At 41.0% G+C, this 22678-nt stretch overlaps 1 protein-coding gene across 1 annotated transcript; it reads left to right on the top strand.

The window, feature by feature from the left end:
- The first annotated feature begins 9535 nt into the window (after positions 1–9535).
- LOC108003580 (muscle segmentation homeobox) lies at positions 9536–19297 on the top strand. The gene is made up of 3 exons (XM_062076504.1): positions 9536–10912; positions 16094–16275; positions 18151–19297. Exons 1-3 carry the CDS (start codon positions 10006–10008, stop codon positions 18367–18369), a joined length of 1308 nt encoding a protein of 435 aa, XP_061932488.1. The 5' UTR covers positions 9536–10005; the 3' UTR covers positions 18370–19297.
- The last annotated feature ends 3381 nt before the right edge of the window (positions 19298–22678 follow it).

The following is a 22678-nucleotide window of genomic DNA, read 5'->3' as shown; positions in this document are numbered from 1 at the left end:
ACTTGTTCGAGTCGACTCGTTCATTAATAACAATCAGTATGTATCAGCGTATGGTGGCGTGAAACGATTTTTCAAGAGGCGGCCGCGCAAGATCGCCGCTTGACACTTCTAATTAGCGGACAACTCTCGATGTGCAGAAGCGCGACGGTTTACGCGGGCAGCCGTTCTCTCGCAAATGAGAGCAGAATGGCACGCGTGTCCTGCTGCCACGCACGGGGGAAAAAAGATTCGAAACGGGGCTCTGAGAGACGCCCGGCCGACCATTCATCTCCGAAACGTCCAAGCTAAACATAGGCTTTCGAAACGAGGCGAGAGACGCGTTTCACCGGCCTACTATCTCGCGCCGATAACTAGACTAGAATCAGATTTATTTTCGCTTAAGAATTACCTGTGAAAATTTTATCGGCGGACACTATTTATATTAAGTTGTGACCACTTCCAGATGGAAGGTTTAAGCCTGAGCGATATTTTATTATAGGATTTAGAGATTTATTAGATCGTTTAATTCGTTTAGAGATATTTTTCTTTTTTTTTGGAAAGGGAGATTTTGCATTTAAAATTTGTTTAAATGTAGTTTAGTTATCGATATTTTTAAAAGTTAAAAAAATAAAATTGATATCACGAAACGTTAAGTGAAACGTAATTTATTATTTTAATTATTACATTAACGATATTTATACGCAAACAAAAATTTCTTTCCTTCTTTTTCTCCAGGAAAACTACTCCTTATATTTTCAATCCCTCCTTTAATTTCTCGTTAAATTTTACGAATTAAACAAACAACATCGAGTTGCCACTGTCGGTAAAACAGAGCAAGGAAATAAGGATGAAAGCATCGAAGCGATCCGCGTGGAATAAAAAGTAATTCGAACGGCAGCAACGATTCGAGCTGGCCGCCGTAACGAGGAAATTAACGCTAATGCGACACGGTTTAGCTCGGCCATGGAGCTTTTTATTCCTGTCCCCGAGGCGACGCTAACAACCCGAGGGACCGAGAATTTCGCTAAATCAACCGAGTTTCCCCGCGGTGCTTTCCTTTTCCCTCGCAATTAACACTTCATTACCACCGCTCGTTTCCCGTGAAATCCGAATGATCTATATTAAACACCGTCCCCCCACGAAAAGAACCGGACACGTTGCTCGAGCGAGAGTTTATCGAGTTTTTCTCGCGATCGTCGTTTTGGACGATTTATATTTCGCGGGTATAAGAAATCGCAGATGAAGAATAAGAAATGTTTTTCTTCTCGCCTTTAAATGATTCGTTGTTTCGATCGATTTTAACTGATGAAAACATTGGGAAATTGGAATTTTCTTTGTCGGTGATGCAGATAGAATTATTTCTTGAAATTGTTGTAAAACTTTGCGCTGTTTCTTTTTAAATCTTCTGTAGGGCAATTTATTTAAAATAAGTATCTACTTCGATGCGATATAAAAATCATTGGTTAAAGAGAAATTTATAGAATCAAATTATAGAATATTTTTTAAAAAAGATATTATTTAAGATATTATTTAAAAAAATAATAAGAAAAAGTTACTTTATATATATCTCACTTTCCTAATATTTACTTCAAATTTTCATATCACATCTTAATAATTCCTCGAATACCAGAGTTCCTCCCCGAATAATCAGAAAAATCGCGTCTCGAGAATTTTCATCGTTGGTGGACTCTAAACGCAGGGCGCGCTAATTACGACGACTCGTGACAAGTGCAATTTGCGACACGACGGTCGTGGAGAAAGCGGTCGTCGGGGGACTGTTACGCCTCCGTAAACGTGTTTACGAAAACGCGACGGCTCGTACGTCAACCTGGTCGTTAGCACCGCGTAATTGCCTGCGTCGCGATTAATACGTATAACGAATCGAACACGCGCCCCTCTTATTACGTCCCAACTTTTAGCGCGATGTTTCTTTCTTTTAGCAGTGATTGGATTAATTTGACTTCTCATATCGAATCTGATCTCTTTCCGTTAATATAAATTTAATTCATCCTAATTTTTCTCTAACAATACGCTAATGATATGCATAAAACCGAAATAATGAAATTTTAATAGAAATACTTATCTAGTTTATATCTAATACGTACACTGTACGTTACAATTAATTACGTATGTAAATACAATCTCTACATCGCACACCATGTTCCCCCTTTACAATTATTTCTCAAAAAATTCATCACCTACATTACGCTATCGTTACATCTATTCTGACACACGCGAAGCACACAAGAATTTTACTTACGTATGTATCTACGCGATGCGATCACTCGAGTTAAATAATCGAGTTAGATAATTGCTTCTAACAAATTACGAAATTAAACAAGTTCGCGAGGTAGATAATAAGCGTTAATTGCCGAACAGTTTCGGAGGAGTATCGAGTTAAACTCGAGAGGCAGATATTTAAATTTTTCGTGTAGCGTACACGTGAGCGGGAGTAATTTTCTGGTCGCTTGCCGGCTCCGGTTATATTTAATGCTTTAATCTGCCGAGGCGTCGGCCGATCTAAACACGCGATAAATCTCGAGCCGGTGGTGGGGGACGCCTCAAAAAGCGGCAACAAAACCTCTTCGCCAAGCGGAAGCGTTAAGTGGCGTCGCGGAGAGCCGCGCGCACGCTTCCGTGCCTGCCCATTAACGGTCCGCTTAACCGCTCTGCTTAGAGATAGAGAGAGATAGAGAGAGAGAGGAGGCACCGTGCTGAACGATATTAATGATTTCCCAAAACTCTCGACCCGTGTGAAAACTCCTCCGCCGATCAGGACCTCGCCGTTCTCCTTTCACCACTCCTTGCCTTCCTCGACACCGCCTCTCGCAGCTGCGCTCTCTCCAGCGAGAAGATCTCTTTACCAGAGAGAAGATCGAGGGCAAGTTTTTAAAAATCCGTACGATTTGCGAAATTTTTAACGGCGCGCTTATTTTACAAAAAAGAAGAAGATCGGTAAAATAATAATTCGATCGCTCTTAGTTCTCAGGAAGCGGAAGCGAGCAAATGAACTATTAGGAGGATCCGTGAAAGTCCATACTTGTGTATATACTTGTTAGCCGTCGAGTTGGCTTGTAGGCGCCTCTTTAACTAACCACGCATGGCGAGCACGTGTGGAGGTGTCGACTGCCCTAGCGCCCTTCGCGCGACCCTTTTCCTCCCCTCCCTTCCCCTTCCCCCTCTCTCTCGGCCAAACCGAGACGCTCCATTTCACGCGGCATGAAATCCGAGCGAAAATATTTGGGCGCCTCATGCAATTGGCCGCGACTCCGTTCCCTTCCGAAAGGAATTTTAATTTTTTACGCCTCGCTTTCGTGCTTTTCGCCGATTTCGACCGAGTCTGCCTTTATTTGATTCGCGTTTGTTCCGATATAATTGGAAGGCGGGCTCGAAAAATTGATTAATTAATCGGTCGAAAATGTTTCTCTTATTAAATTAATCTTCGAGAGGATTTTTTTCAAGAATAAGGAGAAAATCGTTTTCCAATTTCTAATTGTTCCAGTAACGAGAGAAAACTCGCTTTTGCTCTGTCAGATTGAATAAAAGATGGTTTAAAATTAACTCTTAATTCCCTTGATCTTACGTTACGCGTTTATTGCTATTTCACAATGAACCAGCTATTTAAGAAGATGCTCGCTTATGTGTAAATTGGTAGATTAGGAATTCTTGCGAAATGATAAATTTCTTTAATCTACACTAAATTTAGTCCGAGCCTCTGTATGGAAAATTATTTTTGCGCAACGAGAAATATTATTTGTAACTGAAAAACTGAAATTGATTAAATTATTAAACAAATTCTACGAAATCGGTAAGATCAAATTACACGAAAGATAATTTTTTTATTCGCTATTAAATATCACGAGCTCTGCCCTGATCTACGATTTCCTTATACATGATGTAATTAGAGGACACGATTATATCTCGATAAATCCAATTCAGCCTCCGTTCTACGCCAGCCCCGAATCGAGGCTGAAGGATCCACGAAAATATCCCCCTCCCCTCGAACAGACATCTTACACCACTTAGCCGAGGATTTCTCACGGGTTCTTTGATGTTTCGAGCGCGAGGGGCCGAGTGGTGATTTTCCACGGGGTGTATTCTAATTTCACGGCGGCGATGAAATTGACCGCGACGCAAACGCGTGGTTGATGAAAAGCAAAGACAATTGCCGGCCGGCTCGGTGATTAACCGTGTCGCGAAAGCGGCTTACCGGGCAGAAAATGAAATTTAATTAACCGAAAACGTCTCCAAGTCCCCGTCGCGTGGACTTGCAAGTATTTTTCAAACTCTTTGAATATTTTAAACGTACGTCATTGAAACGTTTGAGATAACATAAGAAAGATAGATCATTCCTCATATTATTGTTAAGAAGATTAATTAGGAAAGATGTATCCTTGAAAGAAGAACATCAAATTTTCGAACTAATATTTGCATATTATATTATATAGACTGTTTCGTGATTGTATTTTCAATACTTTAATGATTCCCTTCTCGAAACTTCTTACGCAAAAAATTCGAAAAATCGTAGAAAAAAGCGGCAGATAAATAGGAAGGGCAGGATCGATCGGTGGTGCGCGATTTAACGTGAAATGGGCCGCGTCGAGAGGGCGGAAAAACGGAGAAGGTTGGTGCAGAGCGGCGGGGTAGGCCGCAGTGAAATCGACGAGGGTTGGGGATGGAAGGATGGGACGCGCAGGTTCGCCAATACAAAAGGGGAACCTGGAGATTATGATCTTTCATTCGTTCGCTCGTTCCAATTATTTTGTCCAATTAAAATATCGATTTTCTCCTCCCCTCCCCTCCCTTGCCGCGAGTACACGTTCGCCTTTTGCCTGCTTCTCCTGTCCCCTCCCCTCTCTCGCCCGCCACCCCCCACTTCACGGCTCCTGCCCGTGTTTCGCAGACATCCCCCTCCCTCTCCCTGATCAGAAGTGAATGCGGATTTTTCGGTGCCCCGTCTACCGAGTAGATTAGAATTCGTTTAACGAACGAAAGGGTTGAATTTGTCTTTTTCATTGACAAACGTTCGCAATGTTGAATGTTTTATACGAATAATTTTTTAAAGTAGTGACAAATAAGTGGTAACTTAACACTTTGATTATATAATTTAATTTTAATTTTAACTTTGTTATTTTAACTATCATTTCACGGTTTCTAAGAGATTGATAAATCGTATTGTTTCGAGAAGTGATAATTTTCGGAAAAAGTTACCGCACAACAACAAGTTAATCGGTTTTATTTGCAATTTATTAAAAAGTCAATCGATCGCCCGGATGGAGCCGGGGGAGGAAACAATAACCAGGCCATTCAATCTATATATATATATATATATATATAAGTATAGTGAATTTTGATTTTTGCCGAGCATTGTAACGCGTTGGGAAAAAAGTTAATGGATTTTTATTGGGCGCTTTTAATTAATAATCAAATGTCGAATAACCTTGGCATCGATAGAAGTGACGGATGAAAGAAAGCCCCGGCGGTGATTTCTGTTGGACCTCCCTTCCTCTAACATGCTAATTTTTAATTGGATAAATATTTATCAAAGTTACATTGTGTCTGCGCGCACGCCGAACAATGGAGAGAAAATATACAAACAAACGTCACGTCAAATGAATGCTGTCCAAGATGAAAGAAATTCCTTCTGAACGCTTTCTCGCCACCTTATTACTTATATATCGCATAATCATCACCGTTTATGACATTTAAGATACAACGAGTCTATTGATTTTACAGAAGTACAAATATAATGTTCTTTCACCCGAGTGAAACGCTTATTTCAAAACTTTCAATCGAAGAACAAGGGAAGAAAATACTTATAACGTCCCCGCCATGATGGAATTTGTCGAAGCCGGTGGGACGAATCGAATCGAATCGATCGAGTGTCTTTCCTTTTTTCTTTAGAGGGAAGAAATTATCCCTGTGAACGGCTATGAGACACGATCGTGGAACTTCTCTGAGAATAGACGATCTAATTCCGCGAATGAGAGGAACGAAGAGGCCAGCGGCATCAGTTTGGGGTGGCGAGGGGGATGGAGGGCGGACCACCGTGATTGCAATTTTAACGCCAATTTGACTCGAATCTCTCTTCTGGGCGAAAGAAATAGCGTTTTCATGCTCAATATAGCGGCGTGCTAATAATTAACGGCCACGCCGTGCCACTTTGTCGTTTGCACCTACAGGGTGTCCCGGGCGTAGATAAATCTTTTTGAGAAATAACCGAAAGAATACTTATCTTTAAACGATGTATAGTTAAGACTTTATCTTAATTTCTGGGACAGTTTAAAACGGTTGCTTTTTCAATTCCTTCGTTTGTTGCCTCGTCGAGATTCAAGATGTACGAAATTTTAAATGTTACAAATCGCAGTTTCCGTTCCAAAAGCTCGATAAATTCTCGATTCGTGAAAACTTTGCAGGAAGGGTTGAAGGGAAAAGAAAACGGAGCGAAACTCGATGACACACCGTGTACGTGTACAGAGCGGGTCTTGCGGAGCTAGCGGGTGGTCCTCATTATGTCGGCTTCCCTGCCGCTCAGCCGTCCTATCTATTTAACGTATCGTTTGCCTTGGTAACCATCCAAATTGGCCCATCCCTCTCTATGCGCTGCCAGCCACCATCTCCCGATCTCACTCGTGTTCTCCTTAATTATTTGGAAGCCGATGTTTAATAACGCTGCGTTTAGTTTCTCGCGGACTATACGCGCTATCTTTAATAGAAAACACTTGTTTCCTGGCGAACGGTGACGTCGAGCCGGTGCTTGATTACGCGCTAATTTTATTGGACGAGGAACGGATGCTTATAGAAACCAAATCAGAGCCGAGGGGGAAACGTTGGAACGAAGGTAAATTGGTACATAATTCAATAAATGTGATATTTTCGTATCTATATTAACTTCTAAAACGTAAAAATGAATTGTGAAACTATATATATTTCAACAAAATGCCTATCTTAGTATATTTAAAATATTATTTTTATAATAACAAAAATCTCTTAAAATTATCCAAAGACCGAAGATTCTATTTTTCGGTAGAATTCTCGGATCCTATTAACAACTATTAGAATCTACGTTTATCTGCCAATCTACCGCGTCAATTCACGTTACTCGAGATCCAAGTATTTCCTGTTCTCGCTCATATAACTCGACAGACTGTTCAACTTTAAAATTCTAATTTTGCCGATTTCTAAAAAACTCTCCATCGCGTCCTCGAGTTTATGCAATTTTTCCACACGAACACGCGCATACTCAGATCGAATCCCGCGGAGAGTGTTATTGGAATCTAGTGCAAAATATATATCGAAGCGTTGGTGGATTCAATAAGCTATAACTGGGCCGATAACGCGCGCCGTAAACCGATTTCCTGGAGCGCTGGAGACCGATCTGTCCCGCGCGAAACTATGCACAATTACCGTTTTAATCTGCAGTTTCGGGGGCCATAAATATCCGCCGCTGCTCATCGACACCGACAAAGAGAACGCAAGGGATCCCCCTCCCCCCGGCATAGGAAGCTGGAGCGAGCGAATTTATTGCAGCGGCATCGTCCATCGATGCTTTTATTCCAGCTCGATATCGACACTCCCGATCGCCGTCCTTCTCCGGCTTCTCCGATTCTCGCGAGGCAATTAATCGTCCCCCGCGCTTCCCCGGGGAATACGTATTCCACCAGCAGAAAGTGTAAAGTAGAGTCTCCCCCGGCCGAATTTTAACCTTTTCTTTTTCTTTTTTTTTTTTTAGCATCGCCGATGCCGATCTCTGTTCGATTGAAAACCGGGGGTGGAAAACGTGGCTCGTTCGAGGATTGATTTAATCTTCATGGGCGTTTATAAATGTAAATTTTTATTATTTATTCTTGCGTTGAATTGTTAATCGTTTCTTTCGAGTTCGTAGTGAAATGCCACGTCTGGCCGTAACCGGTGTAAATCTACTAGACGTTATCATATAGCTCATCTTACGTAAGCAATATTTCTCAAAAATCTAATTACGTAATACCACAATTACGAAAGATGCCCTAATATATTTCGAATTCCCAAGATTCTTAATATATTCTTCTGGAAACGAAAAGCAACTTCACTGATCAATTTACCGTAATTCGTCTAATCTAATCCAAAAAAGAAAAAAAAAAGAAAGATCGAGCCAAAGAGGAAGCGAGCAGTTTACCTTAAAACGCGATCCACCCAATCCCGGCGTGGTTGCTGACTGACTATAAAAGACAACGTTGCGGAATCGTTTTCCATCGATCCCCGGCCAAGATATCGATCCCCTTTTGGCGGGCGGATGAAGTGGCAGCGCGAGACGGCGGAAGTTGGCGCGATGAAATTTACGGCTTTCAGCCAATTCCGCGCGCAAAATGGAAGAGCGTCTATGAGGTTTTATTCGGCCGCCCCTTATCGCGGCCACCTATCGGCAGGCATTTGTTTTTGCTTATCGGTCGGGGGTCCTGCGTCGAGCTCCAGGAGGAGGGGGATGCCACCGTAAATATGACGGACGGATGCGACGATGGGATCTGAGCGGCGTTGGAACAAACGAGCGCCACGAGGACACCGAAAATCTCTCGCTATTCGGCCTCGTGAACCATCGGGGTTGCGAAGCAGCGACCCAAGACCCTCCGCGCCGACGGAGCACCCGTTCGTACTCGATGCGAATCGATATACCTGGCTGCGCGAACAAACGAAATCCGGGAGGGGGATGCTCCAACGCTCTACTTTTTTTTCTCTCTTCTTCTTCCTCTCTTTTCGTCCCTGTATCTCTCGAGATAGTAAGATACCTCTCGAGTTTCTTCCCTTTCCTCGTTTAATTGGTCAATTTATTTGGTTGAGTTGGAGTGGTGTAAATTGATTAATCGAATTAATGAATTTTAATCAAAAATGTGAAAGGGAAATAGATGGGATCTTATTTGTTTGAGATAAAAATTTTAATAGAAACGAATCCTCGTCGAAATTTTCAAAATTCAGTTTTTCAAAACCTGAAAGCGGAATACACTTGGTATATCAAAGTAATTTATCCATTTATTGCTCTACTCTATTCTGTATTTTGACAAGATGAAAAATTCACGATGTAAATTTGGATCGTTCTAAGAAACCGCGGAGTGGATCAATAATCGATCCAAGCCGCTCGAGGCGTGCCTGCATTTTTCCACTCTTAATCACCTGCCCTAATTGGTCAATTACGCTCATTACCGTCTCCTACGGTGGAGAGGCGAGTCGAAACGATAAAAATCTCTCGTCTCTTTCTCTCCAAGCCTCGTTCCATCCACGGGTAATCCCTGCCTCCCCTGAAACCGGTGGTGGACGTGCACATTTGCAACGGAGAAACTTATCCCCGGCAGGGAAAAATCAGCCCCGGCTCGGTTCGGTTCCGCGAAGAGGAGAGAGGGGCGGGGCCGCCGAAGCCACGCCCCCTCTGCCGCCTCGAGGCCTCGCCCACTTTTGGATTTCCCCTTTCTCGCGCTTTGACCCCCTCCACCGACTCCGTCGCCGTCTCTTTCCAAGCAACGAAGCGGGCTCCCTCCCCCTTCCCGCCCCCCCTACTAACCGAGGCGCCTCCACCCGCAAAACGAAAAAGTCCGAGCGCCGCAGTCAGACGATGGTCAAAGTCAGTCCACACGGAGAGCTCGAGTCGAGTAGAGGCTAGTTCAGGTCAGTTGGCCGGAGATCCATCGATCCGTCGATCAACGGCTCACCTGTCAAACGTGTCACGCACGTATCATAGTTTCCTCGAGGGATACGATCCGTGATTTAATCGTAGAAAGGAAACGAAAAAAAAAAAAAGAAAAGAAAAAAAGTCGTCGTGACCCGAAGAGATCGCTAGATCGGGTCGTTTTTTTTCTTTTTTCGTCGGTTCGAGAGTCGTGATCGTGTGACGGGTCAGTGAGAGGGAGAGAGAAAGAGAGAGAGAGCAGGGGAGGGAGATCCCTCTGTTGATGTTTCCGGAAGATGAGAATATAGCAGAAGAAGAAGAAGAAGAAGGATTCGAGTGTTTCGGTGAAAGGAATATAGATTCGAAGAAGTGTTCAATCCCGGTATATAAGAATGACAGTACTAAGGATGACCTCCCCGGTGACGCCTCCATCGAGCAGTCCAGGTTCCAACGAGGCCCAGGCGCCACAAGCGACTTCGAAGCCGGTGCATCGATTGAGCTTCTCCGTCGCTGCCTTGCTGGCAGACACTAAAAAGTCGGACACCTCCAGACAGGAAACGTCCTCCGTGTCTCCGAGATCATCTCCCCTCGCGTCTTACTCCCCTGTCAGACACGATCAACCGTCGATCACGACGTCCAACTCCACTCCGCTGCAGAAACCGTATCCAGGTGAATACAGATCGAGATACCTGTCCGTGTCTCCCACTGCCCAAGACCACAGATCGAGCCAGTACACCTGTGACACCCCCAGAACCGCCCTAGACGCGAGGACGTTGACCAGACTTGCCGAGATCGAGGTTGACAGGGTGTGTCAATCCCCCCGCTCGAGAAGCCTGGACTACGCGGTGCAAACGTCGACGGAGAGTGGGTCCACGTCAGAAGTGATAGCCTGTTCCTCGTCCCCCAAAGTATCCGCGCACAACAACCATTTCGGTTCCCAGTCGCCGAGAAGCAGCTCGCACGAGGGCAGGTCCAGGTGTTCGGAGCCCGAGGACATCGAGGAGGAGGACGAGAACAGTTTGGTCGACGTGGAGGAGTTGCAGCACCACCACCATCATCATAGTCGTCGTCACGATGAGCAGGGGAGCAGCCCGACGCCGGTGAGACCAACGCCGGCGTACATCGGGGGATTTTCCGGGTTGGGAGGGATCTCTGGCATTCCAACGGGGCTCCATCCCGCCGTTTGGGGTGGAGGACATCAGGGTGCAGCCGCGGCCGCGGCAGCCGCCGCCGCCGCCGCCGCCGCGGCCACGGCGAGCTTCTTCCCCTCGCATTTCTCTCACCACGCGCCGCTGAACGGTGAGTGAACCAAGGATTTTCTTCCTTTTTCTCTCTCTCTCCACCGTTTATCCACCGCTGTTCCATTTGCTAGGCCGACGACAACCGGTGTTCGCGTTCGAACGTTCTCGTTGCCGTTGGCCGGCCGCCAATCGCTTTCGATATTTTTCGCTCTCTTTCTCCCGTTCGAGGATCTTTCGTGTGCGAGAATAGGAGAGGAACTGTTGGACGATGAATGCGATTCGTTGAATGGAGCCGACGGGTTCGACATTCTTCGCTTTCCCCGTTGTCCGCGGATAAAATTAGTCGGCGCGGAACGGAAGTCGCCTGCCCAGCCACGCTTCTCATCGTTCTTCGATTCTTTTTCCCTTCTATTCTCGCGCCCAACGAAATTGTGATTGGGAAGGTATTTCGAAGGGAAATAGTAGAGATCACTCTCTGAATCAGTCTGTTCGTTAAAATATAAATGAATAATTGGAAAAAGGAGAATATAAGTAATAAATTGTGTCGGATCACGATTGTTAAAATATGAATACTTTTCCAAGGAAGCGATATTTAAAAGTAACTTACGTTCGACTTGCTTCGAGCGAATTGAAATTCTCCGAGGGGGGAAAGGAAGGAGAGGCTCACCTAAAATCACCGCGAAAGGAATGCAGCTCTTGGAAGGCGCGCGCGCGCGCGTGGATGACTCGTCGCGATTGAATCATCGTTAACACTAATTATTGAGGTCGCGGCTTGATAATTGCGCCGGGTTCTCGTTAAAGAGGCAATCAAAGTTTTCTCGCTTCGTCAGAGCGCCGCCACTAAGGCAGAAAGAGGGAACAGAGGGCCGGTTCTTGTCGTCGGTTCTCTCTCGTGGAATCTGGACGACAGACAATAGGCGATTATTACAAAAAGGTGTTGCAACTGCAAATCACTCGCTGGAATGGAAAACTAGTCGTTGTTAATCAAATTTCTTTGTCGAATTTTTCTTTTTTCTCTTTCTTTTCGACTGGATGAGCTGAGAAATTTTTGTACAATTCTTTTTTTTTATTTTCATTTCACAGTCACAGAGTAGAAAGTCCATTTGATGAACATTTAAGAAGAAGAGTTCTCCTCGCTATACTGCATATTATGAAATTCCAGTAACAAGTTGTTATTTTATTTATATCTATTTATGTAATCTTTTCCCAATAGAAGCTTATATATTTTTTTGTGTGATAATTTTTAACTTTTTATAGAATAAAGTCAAAGATACACACGCAATATTTTCTCAGCTTTTGATCAGCCAAAATTAATTGACTATTTAATGTTAAGCAAAGAATATAATTGAAAGCGTTAATGTTGCCTTTTACTACTAAGGATTTTCTGTCCTTATTATATATCCTTCCAATTTATAGATCATTGTTACGCACAATTTAGGGTGGCTGGGAAGAAGAGTACAATCGACCATAATCGAGTCCCGGCGGTCGAGTCGCGTAGGGGAACCAGCGTGATTTTGAAATATGGCCACTTATGGAGGGTGCTTCCTTCGAATTGTGCAACCCTTCAAACTTTGTTTCACCGCTCTTTACTTTAACTATATGCTCGAGAAGGGGTTGAATATAGGGGTCGCGAAGTGTTATCTTTAATGACAGGGTACAAACCTATTTTCCGTCACAAATTATTTTCAGGAAGAAAATTAACGAATAAATCGAGCAGTAATAAATTGAAATGAAAAATCTTATCTTTAATATTGACCGTCTTATCCATGTTTTTTTACGTAAATTAATTAATTCGAACAAATAAATTAGAAATAAATAACGTCAATCGAATGAATTCAATGAATAATAAATAGTAAATAATTGATTGTTGAAAACAGGAAGCAAATATTGACTGTGTTTTTTCACTTAAATTATTTTCAAGAAAAATAGAAGAAAACCGGAAACAATGCAAATTTTTACTATTATTTTATTTTTATACAATATACCCTTACTTTTTATAAATCAATGAAAAAAGAAAAACAAATTGGAATTAATCGTACGAAGGAACTCAACAAATGATCGAATATTATTTACAAATAAATTTTTCAATCGTATCGAACAGAACGCATGTCTACTTATTATTCGTCCGTTCTACACGGATTACATTTCGAAGAAAAATACGAGGAAAAATAAATTAGCAGTAATTGCACGAAGGAATTGAACTCAACAAATGTCAAGTAGTATAAATTAATTGCCCCTCCGTTAAATAAGCTGATTCATTTGGACAGGGAAGATGGATACAACCGATTTCGCGGAAGGCTCTTTAGAATTTCGATTTCTAATAAACGAACGAGCACGCTTACGCTCGTTTATCGATCGGGCCGACTAATAAGAGAGCATAGATGCGCTCGTGGAAAAGATTGCGCAACGCAACAAAGAACGTTCGTACGCCTTTCGCGTCCTCCTCCTTAGATATCTCTTCGAAATCAGCTAATTATTTCACCAATTTGCATGAAAATCGATCGAAAGGGTACGTTTCTTTCCTTCTTTTACCTATGCATTCACGTTCCATTCTTATTCCATCGATACACGATTTCTTCGACAATTGAATTCGTCTCTGATTCGTTTCGCAATCGAGAATCACTTTTATTGTTTAAGACTGAAGAATAAAAAAGTGAAATTCCACGTGAATTTGTCTCGAGAGAAAATATCGTATTTCGAATTCTGAATTTTGCAAAATTATTCTACAAAATTAAAAAAAAGGGATTGTTCTCTTTTGTGTGATCAAAAACTCAATATGGAAACTGTTGGATAGAAATTTACTATCCATTTCTTTCTTCTTTACCAATATCCTTGAAACATTCCACAAGATGAAAAATACAACGAGCTTGATAAAACTAATTTTAACCAATTTGATTTCTCGAACTATTGAAATAATTGTATTTTAATGTTCGATCGATCGTCGGAAATCAATATCTCCGCGAGTTTTCGGAATCGGGTAATTGGAGCCCTTGGAAGGGAGGATGATCGCACAAAGGATGCGAAACTGCTCTCCTCTTCGCGAAGAATTGGCAAGGAATCGCGGCCCGGGCGAGGGGAGGAGGGGAAAATTTGAAATTCAGAAGCGGCGGAGAGAGGAGATATTCCCGGGCTTTTGTCTCGAGAAACTCGCCTCGTTTCCAGACGACCACCTCCTCTCTACAAATCTGTCAATTGTCTCGAGACAAATCTCGGGGAATATAACCGATATGTTTTGACACGAGCCCCTCCCCCACCCCTGATAAGACGCTCCGCTGTTTCGCCGCGTTCGATTCGTCCCGGCTTATTGTACCGGTCGCGACAACCGACGCTCGAGTCTGGGACATTGTTCGAGATTTTCCAGGATGATTTTGACGGATGCTCCGAGCATTGTATAAAACGAAATATCGCGAGGTTTCTGTCGGCGTAAGGGATAACAGGCTTATTTGCTTTTCTCTCGCGACACGATTTTTCCAACCGTTCGAGAAAAAATATAACCAAATTTGCGTTGGATAATTTGAAAATCATACAAGTGATAAAATGAATCGAGACGACGAATCATATTTTAATGTCGTGTGATTTATTTCGAATCTGATGCTCAGAGAGAGAAAGAGAGAGGAAAGAAATTATTCATTGTAAGTAGATTTTGTTATTTTGGTATTAGAAAGAATTTTCTATGAAGAGTAAGTTCTTGAATCTTGGAATAAAATTTTTTATGAATAAATAATGGTAATATAAAATATTCAATAAAATTAATTTAAGCAATAATTTTGATTAAATTAAATTTTTAAAGTTAATTTGAAAATCATACAAATAATAAAATGAATCGACCCGTTGAGACAAGCTCATATTTTGTTTGTTTTCATTTAATGTCACATGATTTATTTCAAATGATGCTCAGAGAGAGAGAGAGAAAAGAAATTATTCATTAAGTAGATTTTGTTATTTTGAATTTGTATTAGAAAGGATTTTCTATAAACAGTAAGTTCTTGGAATTGTATATTCGATAATTGCAATCGTTGATATATAATTCTGCTTTTGAGGATATTTTTTCTGAAGGTACAAAAAGATTATTATAAAAAGTTTATTACAACTTTAATTTATATCTTTTGTATCAGGTTTGATTAAAATTTTTTATGAATAAATAATGGTAAACGAATTTATTAATATCTGGTATTTTTAAAAATAAATTTAATTCAGATTAAGCAATAATTTTGTTAAATTTCACATTTGTGGGATAAACTATAAATTCATAATAATTAAAATTAATTTTGATCGTGCGAATCGACCCGTTGAGACAAGCTCACATTTTGATTATTCGATAATATAATTTGTACTCGAACGATCGAGCTATCATTTCCGACCTGTACCTTCAATCTTCAACCACGAAAACTTTTTATTCGCTGTTACAAGAAAGTTATAAACCCGTGTAATGGAACATAATTCGGTACGAGCCTCTGCTCGTCCCACGAGTGAAAACCACTCACTAATCGTCAAAAAGAAACGAAAAACCCTGGTATAATGCAATATTAACGAGTTCAACGTATAAATATAGTAAATATAGTCATATTTTTATATATTATATCATTGGACGAAATCAAAATTTTCAAAATTTGTAGAACTCTTCTTCTTCCTTGTTGATGGTCAAGTTTTTGTTTATATAAATCTCGTTATTGTTGTTTTATTTTGATTGCATCAAAACACATTATAAAATCAAGCTTACAATATATTTTATTTTATATTAAATATTAAAATACATAATAATTTTGAAGGAAAAGTAACGAAAATATATTGAATTAATATTCCATACATTTGATCTGTGATCACACATTGTAAGCAAGTAAATAAACAAAGAAATATTTAGACAAGGCGAATTTCTGTGCAATGTCGATCTGGATTCAGGGCGAATCATGGGAGAAAACGGGCCGTTATCGCGAAGGTTCGAGGGGCTAATGAATACAAGCGGAGAAGGCGTTGGGGAAGGCGGAATCTTGCGGTCGGCGTGCAAAAAGGCCTAAATGAGGGCCGAGTTGCGGCGGCGACGGGGGGAAATTATGAATCGATCGAACCTAAAAAGTTTCGCTTTCCTGAAACCGTGCCGCGCCCCGCAAGAAACGCGGACGTTGCGGTCGGCCGCGGTGTTTCGCAATCCTCGAGACAATATCCTCCCCTCGACTCGTTAGGCGAGCGAACGACGATGGTGTGATGATCCTCGAGCGGAAACGCTGCTTTTCGGTTGCAGAGAACGGGGAGCCGGCCAAGATCAAGTGCAACCTGAGGAAACACAAGCCGAACCGGAAGCCGAGGACGCCTTTCACCACGCAACAATTGCTCGCGCTCGAGAAGAAGTTCACGGAAAGGCAATACCTCAGCGTTGCGGAGAGGGCCGAATTCTCGTCCTCCCTTCACCTCACCGAGACCCAGGTGAGAGATTTGATGCTCTACTTCCTTCTTCTTTTCCCTTCTTCTCCTTTTTTTGCTCAAATACAACGATATATATATTAATTTTGAATATGTTTTTATTGGACAACAGGCTTATTGTTGAGGATCTTTTGTGAATTTACTTTGGATAGAAGAATTATTCCATATTTCTGTTTGTCCCACCCTGTATATCTTATAAAAGTATTTGATTGGACGCAAAGCGAGCAAGAAAAAGATCGAACGTGTCGATTTGATGTATGCCGACGATAAAAAAGTATCAAGCCTTGTTTAGTGTCTTGTCGTTATCTAACTAAATTGTTCCGATACCGTGTTACTTTTCTACCGCGACTATAATTAAGTATGGGTTACTTTACAAGTTTGCCAGACAAGCGATAGAAAAATAATGAAACTGGTAAAAATATAAAATAATGATATGGTTCTACTCGTCTTGAAAATCCGTTTGAATTTAATTTTCAATTTTAATTAATTTAACAAGATTTCTCGGTTTAAAAAAATTGTTGTTTTATCTTTATCAATGTCTACAGATTCGAGGATAACGACTTGCACGTCGATGAAAAACGTATTTATTTTATTAACAATGTTTACCTGGAAAAAGAATTCGACTTATTATCCTCTTTATTCCTTTCGTTCAAACTTTTTTCAATCCCGTAATTAAAATTAAAATTAAATAAACGACAAGATATCTAAATACAAGGTTATTCAAATAAAAGGATTTTTAAATCCTTTCTTCCTCCTCGAACAATTAAATAATCAATGTACACGTTGTATTCGAGATACGATCTTTAATTCTCTGATTCGAAAAAGAAGGAGTTGAAGATAAATACAAAATCAATAAATTTCCAAAATTGAGATTTTATATATTTTGAGTTCAATTCGAAGGTACACACTCGAGAGATCTTTCCAAGGCATTCAATTTTCCAAAGTACTCGGGCAAAGTTAAATTCAGAAATATTTTACTTATACCTGGAACACACTGGAACCTCTCGACCCATTCTTTCCAGCACAAACAGTCCTTAACCTCGGCCTTCTTACGCCTTCTTTACATTCTCATGCTTCTCGTGTCTTACACAAAAGATATTGGCTCGAATCGAAAACGCACAAGATCGGTCCTAAACCGATCTTCGAATCCGTTACCAGAATACGCGGCAATTAGCGCGTGATATTTCTGGCGGACAACACTGGGCATTTTATTAATAGATTACAAATTGCGCGATGACCGACCAATTATCCCAGATTATCATGCTCTTGTTCCCCGCTGTCTTCTCGAAAACGCGATTCCGGCTGCGCGTCTGTCAACATGGCGATACATCCGCCTCAGCCGTTACAGCCTGCCCCTACGGTCTTCTCGACAAATTCATTCTATCTTTATCCTAGCTCGAGAAGCGCTTTAGAACGGTTTCTGTTTCTCTTGGAAAAGATTCGCTTCCTCGTTTAATTATCGTCACTGTTCCTTCTTAAGGGGCGATTGATCGGGATCGAAGATTAAATTGGATAAATCGATGGACTTCCCTTCTTCGAGGGGAAGAGAGAGAGAGCTTGAAACTGTTTCAATTTCTAATTCATTTATCACGTGATATATATTTGTATAAATTTGTATCACGAATCTAACGATTCTATCGTTCTACATCCGCATTCTACGAATCGAAATTTGTAACATTTTTGAACGAAAAAAGGAAGAAAGAAGGAAAACCGCGTTCTCCTCGATCCGCCACAGTGGATCGCTCGATTCCTTTTCCCATCCCGTTGAGCAATCAAGCCGAGTCCGCAACGAGACCGCAAGAATCGGCGATCCGTTAAGAATCGCGAGGCGAGGAGGCGACAAGTAATAACAAACTCGGTGCCCTGTCATTGTTACAGGTGAAGATCTGGTTTCAAAATCGTCGCGCCAAGGCGAAGCGCATGCAGGAAGCGGAGATCGAGAAGTTGCGGATGTCGGCGGTCAGGCAGCACCACACCACGCTTTACGGCTCTCATCCGGGGCTTTTGACGCCTGCGAGCCTCTACCCGGTCGGAATGCTGTCCCATCCAGGCCTGACGCCGCATCACCCGATCTCCCAGCATCCATCCAGGGAATGAGAGGGGCGCGGGGGGTGAAAGTTGGTGACGACGAGTCAGAATCGGTAGCGAATCGATCCGCGACATTGTCTTTTGCGGTTGCAATCGCATTTTGGAACACGGCCAGGCCTCGGAGAGATGTTCCAAGAGGTAAGGGAGGAAGAGGGGTCGCGTGGAATGCGTTTATAGGATATCGAAGCGGACAACAAGTGGCTGAGCTCTAAAATTAATTTTGGATGCGTCTCGGCCTTGTGGGATGAAGAGGAACGAAATGGGAGAGAAGTGGAAGGAAGAAGTTTTAGAGTAAAGGATGAGGAAAGAAGGAGAATGAATGAGATGAGAGGGAAAGGAATATAAGAAAAGGAAGTGGAGGAAAGAAGCACCATGAGGCATTTATAAGTGCATTATCTATCGAACTGAATCGGTCTTGGAACGATCAAACGTTTTTGCGAAATTTCTTCCCAAACAAGAGCCTTGAATGAAAAATCCGAGGGAATAGAAATCGAAGAGAGATACTACGAAGCGTATTCAAGTGGAATATTTTCACGGAAAAGTCTAACCAAAGTAATCCTGAGAAAGAAAAAACTCTGGACTCTCCTTTCAATCGACGTTCGTCGAGTATAATACACGAAGAGAAAGAGAGAGAGAGAAATAAGAAGAAGAAGAAAATTTCGTTTCTCTGGGGGAGCCCGTATCGTGAATCTGTGCCAATAACAGACGCGTTATCGACGTGTCTTGTACATAAAGTGTTGTAAATAATCGTCGTTCACGCGTTAAAAATTCACGGTAGACCTGTAAATACGATGTTCGATCTTTAAAACGAACGACGAGCTATCCTCGTTCGGATCGGTGGATCGTGTTCACCGACCCTCTGTTTTTTCCAATTTTGTATAAATGTAAAACCGAGAGAGTAGCAGAGTTTATTTAATAAACCACAGTATAGAAGCAACACATATATAAATATATATATATATATATAAATATATATTGTTTCTCACTGCTAATTCCCAGATGGTATCGATCTTTCGACGCGTACGAAATGTATATATCGGATATAATAACACGTGAACCCTCTTTCCAGGCTCTAATTGAGCATACGATGAAGAAACGGCGGATGGATCGAACGATCGAAATGGAAGAATCACGGGGGGTATCGTTAATTGAAAAGATCGATGATCCTTTCTTCATTCTTGTTTCCGCGCAGGCAGGATTAGAAAGTTGGAATAAATTACGGATGGCAATTAAACGAGACGATGATCACCGCGTCCCGATCATCGATAAATCGAACGAATTTATTCCGTTTGAACGGAGGTAGCATATAATCCGCTTTAACGTTCGAATAACGTTAGATTTATGACCTCGTAAATGACAACAGGCTTTTAGGTGTTTGTACGTTTGCGTGGAAACCGAGAAGATCGATTCCACAGTTGTTCCGGGGATCGGAATAAAGCGTAAGGATCGAGATACTTGGATACGTCCATTTACGCGAGCCCGTCAGTTTATGTAACGAGAGATTTCTTCGAGCGGTTTTTCAAAAATCTCGATTCAAAAAGAAAGATTGAATTTTTCAATTTTACGAAATTAAATAAATTTTACATCCCAATTCCAAACTTCAATAAATTCTTTTTAACGAAAATTCCAATTTACCGTGCTGATTCCGATCGCACTTCTAGTCTGTTGTATCGCATCTTTTTATTTCTAACAGATGTTCACGTAATTGGATACGATTAATTCGTATAATTCGTTTGAACTTTTACTTGTGTTATATATAACAAGCGTATAAGTTTAATTTTTTTGACGATCGATCGAAGCCTGATTCGTTATTCGATTCGATAGGAAGCACATTTAAGCGACGGTGAAGCAACGGAACGAGAGGAACTTTCTTCTCTAACAAGTTCGGCAATCATCGGCTGCTACTAATCAACTACAATCCTCCCAATTCACACCGAGCGTCTCCTTGGTGGCGTGAGTCATATTTCACGAAATCACGCGTGTACCCGTTTTCAATGTTCCCAATCTCGAAGAGAGATGTTTCTGCCGATTAGAAACTGTTTATCTAAACCTTTATCTAAGCCTTCATTGGATTCTTTTTTTTTTTTTTTTACATTCTCGTCGAATTAATTAAGATTTTTTTTTTTCTTGTCGAGAATTACGAGCCAGCCGTACCGTGTTACGGTGCTGCTTCGAAGATTTAGTAATTGAATTTTGAAGAAAAATTCGACGTGGTTGTAGCTTGCATATATTATATCGCTGATAAGAAATATAGCCTACACGCTTCCAATTTTACTTTTAACATAATTGATGTTCTTGGAAATTAATTTTTAGATGTTTTAAACTTGTTACTGCTTTCATTTTTATTCATTGGTCTACTGCTAACAACTAACTAAGAATACATTTGATTAAAAAGAAATTGATTTTTGAAAATGGATAGATGGAAGGGAATATTTTTTATCGAGATCCCGAAGATAAACTTTTTCTTGAAATAGTAGTTGCGCGAAGAAATAGCATTATTTTAATATCATTCATTTATGAAATTAACGTTTCGTTGCTCTTTCTACTTTCCACAACTTACTCTTCCAATCGATTCAACGCTTCGTCGCATCTAGAAACCGAACAAACGATTCCTCCAACGGCTGAAAACAGCACCATGACCACTCGCGGAGAATTAGATGAGAATCTTCGAGGGGTGAACGCGTCCCCCTGTTGCTCGGTGTGTCCAACTGGTGGCACTCTCGATTACGTCGCGACGATTACGCGGTAGCCGAGAATGGCGTCTTTGTGCGTACATGTCGCGGGAATAAATTAGCCGTGGCAATTAGTTTCGGAATCGACCCGCCCCGGGCGGCCGGCGCCACCATCTTGATTACACCCGTGGAGAACCTTTAAAGACAGTAGCCACCACTGTTTGCCGAAAGGCCGAGAGCGCCGTTCGCGCGGCCTAATTAGCGATGCCCACCGAGATATCGCCGACGTACGCTAATAATACCGAGCATAAATATTCCGAATTTTTTCGTCTGGTGGCCCGTCCGCTCCTCTTCTTTTTCTAATTCTTCTCCCTTTCCTTTCTTCCACTTTTGCTACCGCGTTCGCTTCTGGGCTTTAATTCCTCATTGTTGCCGCGTATCAAGCAGGCTTGGGGATGGAACGATGGTTTAATAATACCAAATGGTTCGAATACTGCGATACTGTTCAGACTGTTTAGCGTCTTATGATTTATTTCAAATCTGATGCTCAGAGAGAAAAGAAATTATTCACTTTCGACGTAGATTTTGTTATTTTGGTATTGGAAGGAATTTTCTATAAGTTCTTGGAAATTAGAATTGTATAAGTGATTTTAATAACATATTCTATTTTTTCTGAGGTACAGAAAGGTTATTGTAAATAGTTTATTACGAGTTTATTACGAAATTTTAATTTATATCTTTTGTATCAGGGTTAATTAAAATTTTTTATAAATAAATAATGGTAAACGAATTTATTAATATCTAGCATTTTTAAAAATAAATTTAATTCGGATATAAAATATTCAATAAAATTGATTCAAGTAATAATTTTGTTAAATTTTACATTGATAAATTATGAATTTTTTCAGAAGCTCAGATTAAAAGGTTAAAACAAAAACTCGTTTGCTGCAATTTTAAAAAGATTTATTTTACTTTAAAGAGAGATCGAATTTTTCTTTAAAGCACTTTCCTTTAATATTCAAATAATATCGAAAGTGAAAACGGAGATATGGGTTCGTTTCATGTGGGTGTCGTGTGGGTTTCGTTCGTCCAGTTAGCATCATTTTAAAGATACTAATTGCTCGGTTGGCCGCTGATTCAATTTCCCCATTCCTTTCTCGACCACCATTCTTGATCATAAATTATTTTCGACTGCTTGTCTCCCTAATCTAATTGCTATCTAGCGACACCCTAATGAAACTTCTTCACCCCTATCCCTCAACGCCTCTAATCGAATAATTAAATGTTTCCGTCGATTCTTCTCGAACAAATATAATCCAGTCAATTAAGTTTTGATCGTGCAAATTTTCAGAGTCGATCATTGTTCCACGACGATTTTATAACACTAAATATGCATAAAATAAAATATTACAGCAAAAGAACATCGAGAAATTTGTTTTTTTATATTTATTTGCAGAATGAAACCGTCTTCTTTATTATTAATTGAAACGTCTGTTCCTTCGGATATTCTTCTTTCTTATTTAAAATAAATTGCGACATTTAAAATTTGAAAGTTTAGAAAGATTTAGAAACAATCGTATTTTATTATAGTTTGTTTCTAATAAGAAGACGTTCGGGTTAATTCAGTTGCACGCAGTATTTTCTAT

Source organism: Apis cerana, linkage group LG1, assembly GCF_029169275.1.
Source record: "Apis cerana isolate GH-2021 linkage group LG1, AcerK_1.0, whole genome shotgun sequence".
Classification (NCBI taxonomy): domain Eukaryota; kingdom Metazoa; phylum Arthropoda; class Insecta; order Hymenoptera; family Apidae; genus Apis; species Apis cerana.
Note: the sequence above shows the minus strand (reverse complement) of the source record. Positions and strands in the feature narration are given on the sequence as shown.